General features: G+C 41.8%; 1 protein-coding gene across 1 annotated transcript in view; it reads right to left on the reverse strand.

The window, feature by feature from the left end:
* Window positions 1–10,404, reverse strand: part of VPS53 (VPS53 subunit of GARP complex) — a 129,056-nt gene extending 118,652 nt beyond the window's left edge. The window contains exons 1-2 of the mRNA XM_040243825.1: window positions 3,816–10,404; window positions 1,367–1,447 (exon numbers count right to left, since the gene is read on the reverse strand). Of these exons, the coding sequence (XP_040099759.1) occupies window positions 1,367–1,447; window positions 3,816–3,902 (168 nt within the window). The 5' untranslated portion in view covers window positions 3,903–10,404. The remainder of the gene's footprint in view (window positions 1–1,366; window positions 1,448–3,815) is intronic.
* Between the last annotated feature and the right edge of the window lie 5,749 nt (window positions 10,405–16,153).

A 16,153-nucleotide genomic window follows, 5' to 3' on the forward strand; every position in this document is an offset into this window, starting at 1 on the left:
TAGATGGGTATTGCCCAAGATCTAGCAATAGCTGAAAGAAATGATAAATCATGTTGTTACTTTCTATTATCTTTTAATTAAGGTCCATGGGAATCTGGGTTGGAAAATGGTGAAAATCTGGGGTTGGGGAAATAAAGGTACCCCTGTGTTATAAATTTTCTGAATTTTAAAGAAAGTTTATAATACATTATCATGGATGTGGGGGATATAATTAGACAAGACATATAACTGAATCTGTGGAACGACTAATGTCTTATGCTACCTTCAGTGGTTTAAAAACAAAAACCTACAAACACTTATCAGGAAGAGGGAAGAACCTGATGGTTCCCTATATACATGATTTTCAAGTCTAACAATTTGCTTTGGTGAGTCAGCTGTCTTGACAGGTTGGGGTAAATGAAACATTTCTGTAGCTTAAACTGCTATCTTTATACCTACTCGATTCCAGATTTCCATCTTCAGCTAATTCCTAGAATTCCTCTTTCATTAGAAAATGATGAACTCTAGGGAATTCCCTGATGGTTCAGTGGTTGGAACTTGGTACTTTCACTGCTGGGGCCTGGGGAACTAAGATCCCACAAGCCACATAGCGCAGCTCCCCACCACCGCAACCCCCGGAAAAAGAGCTCTAAAGGCTGCTTTTGAAATCTCAAAAAGGACAGTCACACAGAATGATACCATTTTTTCCAACTTTATTTTAAAAATTAGCATGTTCATCAGAAAAAGTTTGGAAAGATCCATGCCAAAATACTAACAGTTACGGGGATTATGAGCTCCAGACTCAAATATGCAACTATGTATTTCTACTTGGATGGTCCAAATATGTTCCAAATCGAGTTCGCCTTAACTCACTACTCCTATCCTACTCACCACTACAGCTGTCAGTGGTGTAAGTACGGCTCTTCCTCCTTACTCACAAACAGGGTAAAGGGGCCAACACCCAACCACAGGATGGTGGGCTGGAAATCAAAGTTCAGAAATTATATCTTGAAATAGGAATAAAAGTAGCTTTCTAACTCCAAGCTTATCCTGCACACCTCACTCCCATTTTCCCCTATTACATTTGAAAAATCCTTTCCACTTCCCGATTTACTACAGAAAATCTGGGGGAGCAGGGAACGAGATGGACTCTTTCAACCTAAGGGTACAATTTCTAATATGCTAACTACACGGAGAATTCCACTCTGACACAACAACAGTATTTGGTATTAGCTAACCACCTCCCAAAACTGGTTACGAAGGAGTCTGACTTGAATTTAACTCTTATTTGTTTATCAAGGTCCCTTAGGTTATGTAGGGTAACAAACTAATCATTAATACTCAGAATGTTCTAGAAGCCATTGCAAGAAGGGAATGCAGCACTTACTTGCTCTGTTGGGAACAGGGTGTTGATATACTCCACAGCATTGAAATCTGCTCGATCTAGAGGATCCTGGCTTGGAAATACCTACATAAAAGAGAGAGAATTAAAAAATCACCATCATCTTCCTGTCCTGCTTTATGTATTCTTTCCTTCCTATTGGTTGATAAGTTCTTTTGAAAGCAAAGACCGTATCTTTTTTTCATTTTACAAGGCCCAACAACCAATGCTCAGTAAAATATCTGGTAAAGTATATCTATAATTTTCACCAACATCTGTAATTTTAACATCTTGGTAAGACTAACAGAATGTGCAACAGTAAGAAGTATTCAGACAGCCACGAAATCCCAAGGACAAGGTAAAATAAGCGAGTATTATACACTAGCAGATTAAGCCAGTTGATGACATCGTTGTATTAAAGGAATCTTGATAATGGATTAATGCACCAGGTCTCAACAATGTCTCAGCAGTAGAATTTACTATGCACTGAAGCGATTTTTTATCCTTCAGACAGTGTTAGGAAATGGAGCGCTGGCATTCAGGAACTGTCCATCTCTTTTATAGGAGAAAGAATACCTCTGCCTTCAGAGAAATACAGATAACTCCCTTAAAACACTGCAATTTGAAGAACATGTAACAAGGTGGATTATAAAAACAGTCAAGTAATCCCCTAGGCACTGGATTTCACCAGCTTAAGACAGTTATTCTGGGAAGTGAATTTTTTTTTTTTAATGTCTGCTTATTGGACAAATCTATGCTAGTAGTATATTGAAAAGCAGAGATATTACTTTACCAACAAAGGTCTGTCTAGTCAAGGCTATGGTTTTTCCAGTGGTCATGTATGGATGTGAGAGTTGGACTGTGAAGAAAGCTGAGCACCAAAGAATTGATGCTTCTGAACTGTGGTGTTGGAGAAGACTCTTGAGAGTCCTTTGGACTGCAAGGAGATCCAACCAGTCCATCCTAAAGGAGATCAGTCCTGGGTGTTCATTGGAAGGACTGATGCTGAAGCTGAAACTCCAGTACTTTGGCCACCTCATGGGAAAATTTGACTCACTGGAAAAGACCCTGATGTTGGGAGGGATTGGGGCAGGAGGAGAAGGGGACGACAGAGGATGAGATGGCTGGATGGCATCACCGACTCGATGGACATGAATTTGAGTGAACTCCGGGAGTTGGTGATGGACAGGGAGGCCTGGCGTGCTGCGATTCATGGGGTCGAAGAGAGTGGAACACGACTGAGAGACTGAACTGAAGAAAGGGGGGTGGGGGGAAGGTCTAAAACCCTCATCAAACAACTGGCTGCATTATTCATTTCTTCTATCAGAGGCCAGTAGGTTCAAAGCAAATGAAATGTATTTCTCTTTCTGGCTGATGGAGGTGGGTGGGGAGCAGTGTGGCTTGAACATCCAAACCTTTGCCCTGGCATTCCCAGGATGTGTCAAATGTGCTTTGTAGGAGTAATCCAACCACTCCAAGAAAAACACATATCCAAGAGGTAAGTGGGACAACACAAATTACCACCCATAGTAAGTATTAATGCTCAGTAAGTATTAGCTATTACTAACAGAAGTAGTAGTGTTTTACTTTAAAAAACTTCCCGTGATCATTAAGTATGGTACACCCCTCCTTTTCTTAAATCCGCTACACCAACTCCTTTAAGAGAGATTTTTCTCCCTTTATCAGGAGCAATAACCTGTACAAGGGTCTAAACTGCCTTTTTTTTTTTTTTTTTTTTTAAGATTTATTTTTGGTCGTTGTTGCTATGCATTGGGCTTTCTCCAGTTGTGGTGAGCGGGGCTATTCTTCGTGGCAGTGTGAGGGCTTCTCATTGCAGTGGCTTCTCTTTTTGTAGGACATGGGCTCTAGGTACTGGGTTTCAGTAGCTGCAGCGCATGGGTTCAGTAGTTTTGGAGCAGAGGCTTAGTTGCCTGGGGAATATTCTTTAACCTAATCACCAGCAGAAATTCTCAACCATTTAAGAATAGTAAAGGAGGTCTCTCTCTCTCTTTTTTAGCCGTTTCCCCTCTGCTTTGCGACATGCTTCAAAAGTAGAGGTTACCCACCCCCCCTCAATTCTGAGTCAGTCACATGGGGCTAGACGGAGAATCCAGGAACATCGGGACACCAACCTGATGAAAGAAGAGCCCCACAACCCCTAAACCGGAGGTTGCTACCCACGAGGTCCCTTCTACATCGTTTCAGGAGGCACAGCTCCTTTGCCCAAACCCACCAGAACGCCCCACCCTCCAAAGTCAATCAAGGCCGAGGAAGACCTCTCTCCCTTTTCTACATTGAGAAACTCATTCCCACCACCACCTCCCCTCAAAACCTTTCCCTGCCCTTTGGCGCCTAGCTCCCACTTCTCCGTCCGAAGACAGCTTCCTCGCTGTCCCACCCCCAGAGCTGCCCCAGTCTCCGCACTCTCCTCCCCTCGGGGGGGCGGAACGCTCACCTGCTCGATGGCGAGCTGCACGTCGGGAGTGAGCTGCAGCACGGCTTCCAGCTCTTCTACGAACTCCAGTTCCTCCTCCTCCATCATCCTGCCGCTAGCTCCCTCCCGACGCCCACCCGGACCCGGAACCGCACCTCCTGCGGCCACTCACGCCGGAGACCAGAAACGCTCCAGCGGCAGCGGTCCGCCGAGTCTGGGCTCTGTCAGCCAATCGGGCACTTCCGGGAAGCCGAGCACTTCCGGAATCCGAGGCACTCTGGGATAGCGGAGGACTTACTTCTGGTCGCCTGGACTAGGCATTCCTACCACCTCCCGAGAGTCCCCCCCGAGCAGCCCTGTAGTTCGGCGGCCCCTACCTCTCCTTAAGATGATGGGGACCCGCTTCACCTCTCAGAAGGCGCCCCCCTACTCGGGCCCTGGCCCTGGGGAAGGCCCGGCAAGGACAACCCCCTCCTTCCCCAGTGAGGGTGTGCCCCCACTGCGTCGCGATCAAATGACAGCAACCCTCACAGGCCTCGAGGCGGGCGACCCATCTGCTCTCAGGAGCCCCTTGCTCAGTGGCACTAGGTGTCCCCCCAGCCATCGGGGGAGAAATGACCCCAGCTGGTAAGTGGCGATGTTGCCAAGGACAGTTTGTAGGATGGAACAGCGTCCACTTGATATTAGTTGCCCGTGTGCCAAGCCTCTGGGCTGTTTTCAGGGCGTGTCTGCAGCTTCCTTCTTGCGGGGGACGGGAGGGGAGAGTCAGATTAGGCAATGACACACCCTGGGGAAATGTTGACTTTCTGGGACTCTTGAACATCTAGAGTCTCAGTCACAGTCCACGAATGATGAGCTGTATAATCTTGAACAAATTACTCGATCGATCCGGCTTACCCGGCAAGGAGGTGGGGAGAGAGAAATATTAAAAGTACCATGCAAATTTAAGCTAGTAATACAGGTTAGTAAGAGGGTGTCCAGCCCTCTGCACCGCAGAGGAAAAAGCAAAGTCACCCTGTGGAGCCACTTTTCCTCCATCTACAATGAGATCATTGCAGCCAAAGGATGAGTTGTTTTACCTGTTAAACATTGTGAAACTGAGATGGCAGCATCCCTGGCCCCAATGAGCTTTAAGTAATCAAAATTGTAGTAAAGGAAGAGTTAAACATATAAATCAATTATTTACTAGAATATTATTGACTCAAAATCATGGTTTTGAAATGTATTTAATGACATGGGAAAACACTCATCAGAAAGCAAAAATACACAGCATGATCCCAGTTTGTGTATTTTATGTCTATAAAAATGATAAGAAATACTCCTTTTCTGCAGGCGATTCAACATATTCTTTGCAGATTTTCCCAAATTGTCTATGAACCTGTAACACTTTTATAATCAGAAGTATATTTTTTAAAAAGAAAATGATAATTATATCTATCTCTCTTGGATGTTTTTCATTTTTTATATACAGTAAGAAATATATATAAAGTCCCATCCATTTAGTTTAGAATGCCATGAATTTTAATAAATGCATACCATCATGTACCCACCATCATAATCAAATCCTAAGACAGCTCCATCACCACCACCCCACCCCACCCCACATTCTCTCATGCCCCACCAACTCCCCTGGCAACCACTGGCCAGATTTTTGTCCCGATAGTTTAACTTTTGCAGAACGTCATATAAATGGAATCATACAATATGTCCCCTTTTGAGCTGGTTTCTTTGATGTAACATGATGTATTTGCATTTTATCTACATTGTTGCTTGTGTTGGTAGTTTATTTCTTCTTGCTGAGTGGTAATCCAGTCTCTGATATACCACAGTTTCTTTATTCCCTGGTTGAAAGACACGGGTTGTTCCTAGTTTGGGGCGATTATGAATAAAGCAGGATTTTGCGTGAATGTAAGTTTTCACTTCACTTCACTAGAAGTGGTCTTGCTGGGTTGCATTGTAAGCCTGTATTTAACTATATTATAAGAAACTGGCCAGCTGTTTTCCTAAGTGGGCTGTTATCATTTTTGCATTCCTGCCAGCAATGGATGAGAGTTCTGGTTGCTCATAGAGCTTATTTTTAATGATGATTTTAATAACTCACATTTCCTAGTCCTTACTATTTGCCAGGCACCACGATAAATGTGCTACTGCTATGTAATCGCTAAGTCATGCCTGACCTTTTGAGACTCCATCAACTGTAGCCCACCAGGCTCTTCTGTCCATGGGATTTCCCAGGCAAGAGTACTGGAGTAGATTGCCATTTCCTTCTCCAGGGGGTCTTCCCAACCCAGGGATCAAACCCATGTCTCCTGCTTGGCAGAGGGATTTGTTAACACTGAGTCACCTGGGAGGCCCATACCATGTATATATAATACATCATATTTTAATTTACATGGCAGTTCAGAGGTTGGTAGTTATTATCTGCAATTCACAAAAGAGAAAATGGGGATGTAGTTAAAAACGAACAAAAAACGTGCCCCAGGTCCCATTATTCTTCCTGCCATTCATTCAGTGAATTTATTGGAAGAGTGAATGAATGTTCCTGCTGGCAATAGGCACTAGGCCAGATGCTGGGAATTTAGCAATCAACAAAATAAGCCAAGTACCTGCCTCCATGGAACTGTTTCCAAGTATCACAATCAAGAATTGTAATAGTTACATGCAAGACAAGTAGAGCATATGATGAAAGACATGGAGTCCTCTGATTGGATTTGAAGATCAGGAGAGGCTTCTCTGAAGAAGAGATTTTTAAGCTGAAGCAAAGGGTGGAGCTGTGAATAGGAGGTGACAGATAAAAGGAACAGTATATGCAAAAGCCACAAGGATGAAGAACTTGGCCAGGGTATGGGACTTTGAAAGCCATGAGGAGAATGGAACAAGAAGAGGCCAAAGAAATGGGCAGTGCCAGATGGTGGAGACTTGAGATGGTCATTTGAGGAATGGAAAGCCTTTGAAGGATTCTAAGCAGAAGAGTGACAGGACCAGCTTCACCAGGCCTGTTGTCAGCCCTGGCCCCCATTATTTTTGTTTTCTCTACTTGAGGGTAGCCCACATCGTTGGGGAGAGTCAGGGAACCAGGGTGACCATCCCAGTACTAAGTCAGGCTGTGCAATTGCCACTGATTGTCCTTTTACAATTCCATTGTCAGCCCTCAGTTGCATTCCCCCTGCGACCCAAGCCCTTCCTTATGCTGAAGCTCCCAACCTCATTACCTTCCTTCTTCCTCTTTGCAGATAAGATACTGATAATGAATATAAGTTTGGGTTTTAAGAGAGTTGCACGGTACAGAAGTCTAGGAAGACGAGCAGAGAGATAGATGGACATTAGGTGAAGAAAAATGCATTCCTTGGTGGTCCACTGTGGTTAAGAATCCACCTTCCAAGGCAGGGGACGTCCGCTTTCTCTAGTTCTCTTGCTGTGGAGCACAGGTTCAGTAGCAGCACAGGCTGAACCGACTGCGAACAGGCTCAGTAGTTGCCACTCATGGGCTTAGTTGCCGTGCGGCATGTGGACTCTTAATTCCCCAACTAGGGATCGAACCTGTGTCCCGTACCTTTGGCAAGGAAGACCCAGGGCAGCCAAAATGTTTAAAAAGTAGTAACAGGCTTTTGTTTATGATAAGCAAATGAGAGAAATATCTTTAATAGAAGGAGGAAGCCTGGAAAGACAGATTATAAACTCCATAAAATATGGAAGTGTACAGATATAAAAAACTGGGGTATGAAAATAAGGAATGTGTGGTTTTTCACAAATGAGTTGGGCTTTTTAGAAAACAATTTTCTGTAATGGAATAGGGTATATAGCCGATGACAAAGTTATCATAGAAACATCTTTTCTACCTTGAAAGTTCACTAAATGAGGAATAAATTCAACCTCTAACACTTAAAAAAAAAGCACAAAACCAACCTAGGAGACCCTATCCTTTAATCAGCAATGGGAAAAGGACAAAGTAGAAGAGAAGTACTACAAAACAGTCTGTAGGGCAGTGTTGGGGTGCATCTCTGAGGATGGCATCAGAATAAAATAGAAAAAAAAGTAACCCTCCTTTCACAATGTTTCTCTTTGTGCCCTAAATGTTTTAAATATATAGGCTGGAAATAAGTCATTTTAAAACAGCCTTTGTTCATGAGATCCAGTGAGATCTCTGAATTTCATGTGCCTCTGTCAAGTCACTGGTTTTTTTTCCTAACTCTGTTAAAAGGAGTCTCCAACACCCTATGCTATTTGCAACTGGTTTCATTATTTTCGAAGGAGCTATACTATAATAAGTTGAGTAGATATGGTGCAGAGTGTTATTTTCTAAGATCAAAACAGTGTCTTTATTCTATTAAGAAGGATCTCCATAACGACCACCTCCTGAACATCTGGGCTTTTTATGAAACTTAAAAAAAAAAAAATCATAGAATATCTAAATGACATGCTTTTTACCCACTAAATGCCAGTAGCATAACCTCTCACCCCCACATTGTGATAACCAAAAATACCCCCTGCAAAGAAAAACAAAAATTCCTGCTGCAGATTTCCACAAATCCCCGCCTTGGACCCTCAAGCACAATCACACACAGACACTTGTCACTATGGGTGGTAAAAAGCTTCCAAGCCAACTTGTAGTAGAGGCATATAGTTTAATCCCTGTATTAATTCTTGTTCAGAATGTCTTTTTGGTGCTTCTTTATGCATTGGTTTAAGTGCATGACTTTTCATGAGGACAGATTTATTTTGCTGTCTTTCATTCCGGAATTTTCTGAACATCCTGGACACCGGTGTTTGTTCTTGACTGACATTCCAGTGGGCTTAGCTGGATAGATATACACTTAGGCTTACTGCTCTGTGGCATGTGGGCTCCTAGTTCCCAAACTAGGGATTGAACCCTCATCTGCTGCCTTGGCAAGGAAGAGCCAGTTCAGTCAAAATTGAAAAAAAAAAAAAAAAAGATAAGTAACAACAGTCTACACTGTTTATGATAAGCAAAAGAGACCTATAAAAATACCTTTAATAGAAGGAGGAAGCCTGGGAAAACAGATTGCAAACTCTTAAGTAAAATATGGAAGTATACATATATTAGAAATTTGGGTATAAAAATAGGAGTGTTCTGACTGTTCTCATATCCTGGACACCCAGTTTTGTTTTGATTGGTACTCAGGTTCTCCGTGCATGTCCATTCTTGCTAAAGCGATTATAATCTTCACCTAGCTTCAGTAGTTCCCCTGTTCCCACGCTTGTACTCAGGCATTCAGTCACATCTATATACCAGCTCCAGTACACTTTTAAATTAAGACCCTTCTCCATTGGCTACATCGAGTTCATAGTAATTCCTTCACTCAACAAAGTGATAATTACACAGGTGAAAATGACAAACCCTCTGGTGCAAGTCTTACATATCACAACAAATATAAACACTTGCTTTATAAAATTGACATTAACTAGTACAACTATTATAATGTAGCTACCATTAATTAATGTGTCTTACACCCTCAAGTTTCTCACAATGCCACGGTCACTTCCTGCCCTCTTTTCCTGTTGTCTTCCTGCTGTGTTCTGGTGCATTCCCTGAGCTGTCTTTAGCAGCTCCTCTTCTCCTGGTCCACCACCACTAGTTCTTAATCTTTTTTTTGAATCTGGATCCCCTGGAGGAAGTGAAGACCTCCATACCATAAATCCTTTCTCCAGAAAAAGATACATTTGTACAACATTTTGCAGGCAATTCTAAGGGGAAAGCGATCCTATGGAATACTTCTTAAGCTCTTTTTTAAACGCCATCTTCATTCTGCTAAACATAACAATCTTTTAGAAAGATATTTATTTATTTGGCTGCACTGGGTCTTAGCTGAGGCACATGGGATCTTCGATCTTTGTTGTGGCATGTGGGTCTAGTTCCCCCACCAGGGACCGAACCCAGGCCCCCTGCACTGGGAGTACAGAATCTTAGCCACTGGACCACCAGGGAAGTCCCCTAAACATAACCCTCTTGTGAACAACCCTCCCACACACAATATGCCAATAAAAGGTGTGATCCTCATCCCTCTAATTTTATAACCATCGATATGTAGTTTTTATCCATTTTCCACTAGCCAAAAAATATTTGGCCCGGCTAAGCATTTTTAGATCCACATCAGAAAGCCAGTCAAACGTTTTATGTTCAAAATGTAATACTGTCAAGACTCGGATAGCTTCCTCCAACCCAGTCCCCCATGGAGATACACTGCTTTGAGGTCACCCTCAGCAGCCATCTCTAGTCTCCAAATCTCTTCTGTCCACACTTGGGTTTCTCTCCTTAGTGTCAGTCACATATTTTCAAATGCCTGTGAAAATCACTTTGCTTGTCATCGGTTTCTCTTTTTCCTTGCCCTCAGTGCCCCAATCTAAGTACATTTACCTCTTGGGTCTAGAGTTCAGCATTTGATGGGGAAGCCCTCCACTGGTGCAGTTAGCCCACAGTACTTATATAGCATTTTAGGAGCATATCTAATCCACTGCACTAAATGACAGTGAGTGGTATTAGGGACTAATGCAGTGCAGTAATTTACATAGCATTTTATGCATGTTAGTACACGCTCAGTTGCTTAGTTTCTGACTCTTTGAGACCCCATGGACTGTATGTAGCCCACCAGGCTCCTCTGTCTATGGAATTTCCCAGGCAAGAATACTGGAGTGGGTTGCCATACCCTTCTCCAGGGGATCTTCCCAACCCAGGGATAGAACCCCCATCTCCTGGCAGAAGGATTCTTTACCACTGAGCCATCTGGGAAGCCCCATTTTATACATAAATTTCCAGTTATGCTCTGGAGATCTTTTTCTGTATTTTGGTCTTTTTCTGCTTTTAGAGGCCATATAGTATTCCATGTTTGATCATACCAAAGACTATTTTATGTCAGATGGTATCCTAATTGACTTATGATGGTTCATTTTATGATTTTTCAATTTTAGGATGGTGTGAAAGCAATAGGCACCCAGCAGAAACCCTACTTCAAATCCTGATCTTTCCCCAGGCTGGTGGCGTTCTGGGTGATACATCCTCTTACGATGCTGGGCAGAGGCAGTGAGCTGTAGCTCCCCATCAGCCAGGCAGTCAGGAGGTAAACAGCATACTCACAACCATTCTGTTTTTCCCCTTTCAGTCCAGTTTTCAATAAACTGCATTGGATATTCAACATTTTATTACAAAATAAGCTTCACATTAGATAATTTTGTCCAAGTGTCAGCTAATGTGTTCTGAGCACTTAAAAAACAAACTTGTTTCCCTTTCTAGTCTTTTGTGTGTGTGTTTTAAAGTTTTTATTATTTATTTATTTATTTGGCTGCATTGGGTTGAAGCATGTGGGATCTTCGATCTTTCGCTGTGGCGCCAGTCTAATTGTGGCTCAAGGGCTCAGTAATTGCAGTGCAGGAGCTGAGTTGCTCCACAGCATGTGGAATCTTAGTTCCCAGACCCTCATTCCTTGCATTGCAAAGTGGATTCTTAACCACTTGAAACACCAGGGAAGTCCCCTGAACATTTTTAATTAAGGTGGGCTAGGTTCAGCTATGGTGTTTGGTAGGCTGGAAATATTAAATGGATTTTCAACTCATGATATTTTCAACCACGATGAGTTTATCAGGACCTACCACCACCAGAAGCTGAGAAAGATCTGTGCTCCTCTACTGGATATTTGATGGTCTAGTCACCAAGTCGTGTCCAACTCTTTGCAACCCCATGGACTGTAGCCTGCCAGGCTCCTCTGTATATTTAGATCATTCCTAAATCTCCCCTTGTAGCTCAGTTGGTGAAGAATCTGCAGTGCAGAAGACCGGGTTTGATCCCTGGGTTGGAAGATACTCTGGAGAAGGAAATGGCAACCCACTCCAGTATCCTTGCCTGGAAAATCTCATGGACAGATGGAGCCTGGGGGGCTGCAGTCCATGGGGTTGCAAAGAGTCGGGCATGACTAAGCGACTAACACTTAAATTTTTGTGTGTGTGCTATTACACACAACACTATATCCTTGCAATATGTATTTATACTTCTATCAGCACTGAAAAAAGTACCTATAATCCACATATCTTTATGAACACTGGATATTATGTCTTGTAAATATTTACTTATAAAACTTCTGTTGACCTTTTGTATTTCTTCTTTTCAGTTCAGTCGCTCAGTCGTGTCCAACTCTTTGCAACCCCATGGACTGCAGCATGCCAGGCTTCCCTGTCCATCACCAACTCCCGGAGTTTACTCAAACTCATGTCCATTGAGTCAGTGATGCCATCCAATCATCTCATCCTCTGTCATCCCCTTCTCCTGTCGCCTTCAATCTTTCCCAGCATCAGGGTCTTTTCCAATGAGTCAGCTCTTTGCATCAGGTGGTCAAAGTATTGGAGTTTCAGCTTCAACATCAGTCCTTCCAATGCATATTCAGGACTGATTTCCTTTAGGATGGACTGGCTGGATCTCCTTACAGTCCAAGGGACTCTCAAGAGTCTTCTCCAACACCACAGTTCAAAAGCATCAATTCTTTGGCACTCAGCTTCCTTTATAGTCCAACTCTCACATCCATACATGACCACTGGAAAAACCATAGCCTTGACTAGATGGACCTTTGTTGGCAAAATGTCTCTGCTTTTTAATATGCTGTCTAGGTTGGTCATAACTTTTCTTCCAAGGAGTAAGTGTCTTTGTATTTCATGGCTGCAGTCAACATCTGCAGTGATTTTGGAGCCCCCCAAAATAAAGTCTGCCACTGTTTCCACTGTTTCTCCATCTCTTCTGTTATTTCCATTTTATATTCTTTGATTCTTTGGGGTCATTTGTGTTTCTTCATAATTTGTAGGTTTTCTTTGACTACTCTGAATATTAACTCTACTATGTGAAAGTTACTCAGTCATGTTCAACTCTTTGCGATCCCACTAAACAGTCCATGGAATTCTCCAGGCCAGAATACTGCAGTGGGTAGCCTTTCCCTTCTCCAGGGGATCTTCCCAACCTAGGGATTGAACCCAGGTCTCCCGCACTGCAGGTGGATCTTTACCAGATGAGCCACAAGGGAAGCCCTCTCTACTGTGTGCCACAAACATGTTCTTCAGTTTACGTTGTCTTTTTACTTGTTAAGAGTGACTTTTGATGTACAGTTTTTTGCTTTCTAAAAATGCACACAAATCTATGAGTCCTTTTCTATGTATCATCTGGGATTTAGATGTTTGGGAAAACATTCTTTAGCCAGTGAATTATAAAAATATTTTTCAAAATTTTCTTCTAATATATCTGTAGTGTTGCTTTTCATGTGTAACCTTTGATATCTCTGGAATTTATGTTTGTGTTTGGTGTGTGGCAGGGCATTGTATTTGTTTCCCAGGGTTGCCATAGCAAATTAGCACAGGCTGGGTGCATTATGACAACAGAAATTTATTTTTGCACATTTCTGGAGGCCAGGAGTCTGAGATCAAGGTGTCTGCAGGACTGATTCCTTTTTGGAGGCCCTGAAGGAGAAACCCTCCCGTTCATGCCTCTGCCCTGGCTTCTGGTGGCTGCCAGCAGTCCTTGGCTTCCCTTGGCTCATGGACGCATCCTTCCAATCCCTCACTGCATCTTCACTTGGCCTTCTTCCTGTGTCCTTTACTGTCTCTTGTAAGGATATGCTCATTGGATTTAGGGCCCTCATGACCCAGTACAGTCTCACCTCAATCCTTACCATAGTTAAATCTGCAAAAACCCCCATTTTCAAATGATGTCACATTTTAAGGTGATTGTGAATCCAGGGGTGACACTATTCCACTAATTTTACTTTTTCCAAAGGAAGGCCAGTAGTTTCTGTGGTTTTCTTACATAGTCCTTTCTTTGCATACACGTGGGATACACTTGCGCAGGTTAAATGTAGTGGGTCTGGTTCAGGACTTTAGTTTCATTGACCTGTTTCTTCTATACTTTCAGTGATAATAAGGTCTAGGATGTTTTGATATATTGTAAATTCCTCCTCCACCCCACAGGGGTGTTCTTTATTCAAATATTTCTTGGTTATTCTTGAACATGTTCTCTAATTCACGTAAGCTTTAGAAAGAGTTTATGGAGTCCATTCAAAACATGTTGGAATTTCAATTAGAACTGTACTGAATTTAGACATCAATTTGGGGAAAGTTCATATGTTTACAATATTTAGTTTTTCAGCCATATTCTCCATTTATTTAGGCTTTTATGTCTTTCAGTAAAAATTTGTGACTTTCTTCATATAGGTCTTGCATATTTCTTGATAGGCCTAAAACTAGTCATTTTATAAATTTAGAAAACTATTATAAATAGTCCTCTTTTTCTATTACCATTTCTAATTGTTATTTGTTGACTTACAGAAATGCCACTTATTTCTGTGTGTTGATCTTGTATCCAGCCACCTTACCTCAACTGCTTTACTCTCAGTTGATTTTCTTAGTTTTTCTCGATAAATTACCAAATTGTTTTAAAATAGCAATAGTTATTTCTCTTCCTTTCCAATGTTAAAATCTTTTTTGAAGGTTTATATGTGAGCTACTGTTCTGGCCAGAGAAGATGTTAATTAAACAGCAGCAGACAGAGTGGACATGGTATTGACAATCCAAACAGGAGAAAACGTGCTGAACAAACCACTCAAGGCACAGATACTGCAATAAGGAAACAACGGATTTATAACACATAAAAGAAGGCAAGTGACAGACTCTTGGCTGGCAAGTGCTCCCTGCCCTTCATCTAACACTAATAATATGGAAAACCTTCCAAATCCTTCTCAGACCTCCACTAGGCAGCTCCATCAGGTTACCTGGCAATGTGGGAATTTGCTCTGCCTGCAGGGCAAACGTATTATCAGCCTGGCTCTTATCACAACAGTTCATGCAGTCTTTAGACTGACCATTCATAGTTCATGAGGTCAGCCACAGACAACTGGTGACACTCAGCTGCCACATAAGCATGTGCTGGGATGCTTGGGGCTGAGGTTCTTTTTGCTATATATAATGAAGGTTCCTCCCCAAATTAGACTTCTGAGTCTCTGTAACTAATCAGTTTTCTTTGCATTGTTCTTTTTTTTTTTTTAAATTGAAGTATAGTCAATTTATAGTGTGTTAATCTCTGTTATACAGCAAAGTGATGCAGTTATACATATATCTTTCCTTCTTTCTTATATTCTTTTCCATTACGATCTATCCAGGCTATTGAATATAGTTCCCTGTTCAATACAGTAGGGCCTTGCTGTTTACCCATTCTGTGCATCATGATTTGCATCTGCTAACCCGAACTCCCACTCCTTCCCTCCCCCACCCCCGCCCCCTTGGCAGCCACAAGTCTGTTCTCCATGTCTGTGTCCGTTGCTGTTTTGTAGATTTCACTTGTGTCATATTTTAGGTTCCACATGTAAGTGATATCACGTGGCGTTTGTCTTTCTGACGTCACTTAGTACGACAATCCCTCTGTCCATCTGTGTTGCTTCGAATGGCATATTTCATTCCTTGTTATGGCTGAGTAATGTTCTATTGTATATATGTAGCACATCTTCTCTATCCATTCATCAGCTGATGGGCATTTAGGTTGCTTCCAGGTCTTGGCTATGGTGACTAGTGCTGCTATGACCATAGGGGTGCATGCGTCTTTTTGAATTATAGTTGTCTGCACTGTTCTTAGTTTCCAGCCATTTTAGATTTTCACCTACAATCTTACTGAGCTGTAATTAACTCTTGGGGTTGAAATTGGCTGTGCGTGGCCAAAGACACCACACACTTAGCTTAATAGGAATTCATTCATTCATTCTTCGTTCATTTCTTAAGTACCAAGCACCTACATAATTGTAGTTTACTACATAAGTTAATAGAGCTCAGCCTATAAAGAGAAAAAGACTAGATACTTAAATAGGAGCTTGGGTTTCTGTTGATATTATGATGCCACTTTAAAAACAGAAACTGAGAGTGCAAATAAGGATGGGAATATTTTTAAAGATAACGTTACCAGAAAAGATGAAGGCCCTAAGTTTGTGTGCCAAGGTGTATCTTCGAACAAACCTGCTCTCACCCTCAGTTAAGAATTTCTTTAAAAACCAGTGAAAAGCCACTTTGAAAGATAATCTATAATAATTCAAATATAAAATCATTTCTGACATTAAAAATCAGGCTTGTGAAATTCAACATTGAAAATGCTTATGATAAGTGAAATATTAATATTCATAATTAAAGCATTACCTCAGATATATAACAAAAGCATATAAAGAAGACTGGGAAGAATTCTACAAAATTGTTAATAATCTGAGAGTAATATCTCAGTGATAGCATTATTTATGATTATTATTTTCCATATTAGGCATGGTTTAGTTTTTAAAGTATTTTATGATCAGAAAACTAAAAAAGACAAAGAAATTATCTGAGTTTAATTAAAC

The sequence above is a fragment of the Oryx dammah genome, unplaced genomic scaffold (genome assembly GCF_014754425.2).
Source record: "Oryx dammah isolate SB20612 unplaced genomic scaffold, SCBI_Odam_1.1 HiC_scaffold_8, whole genome shotgun sequence".
NCBI classification, from domain to species: domain Eukaryota; kingdom Metazoa; phylum Chordata; class Mammalia; order Artiodactyla; family Bovidae; genus Oryx; species Oryx dammah.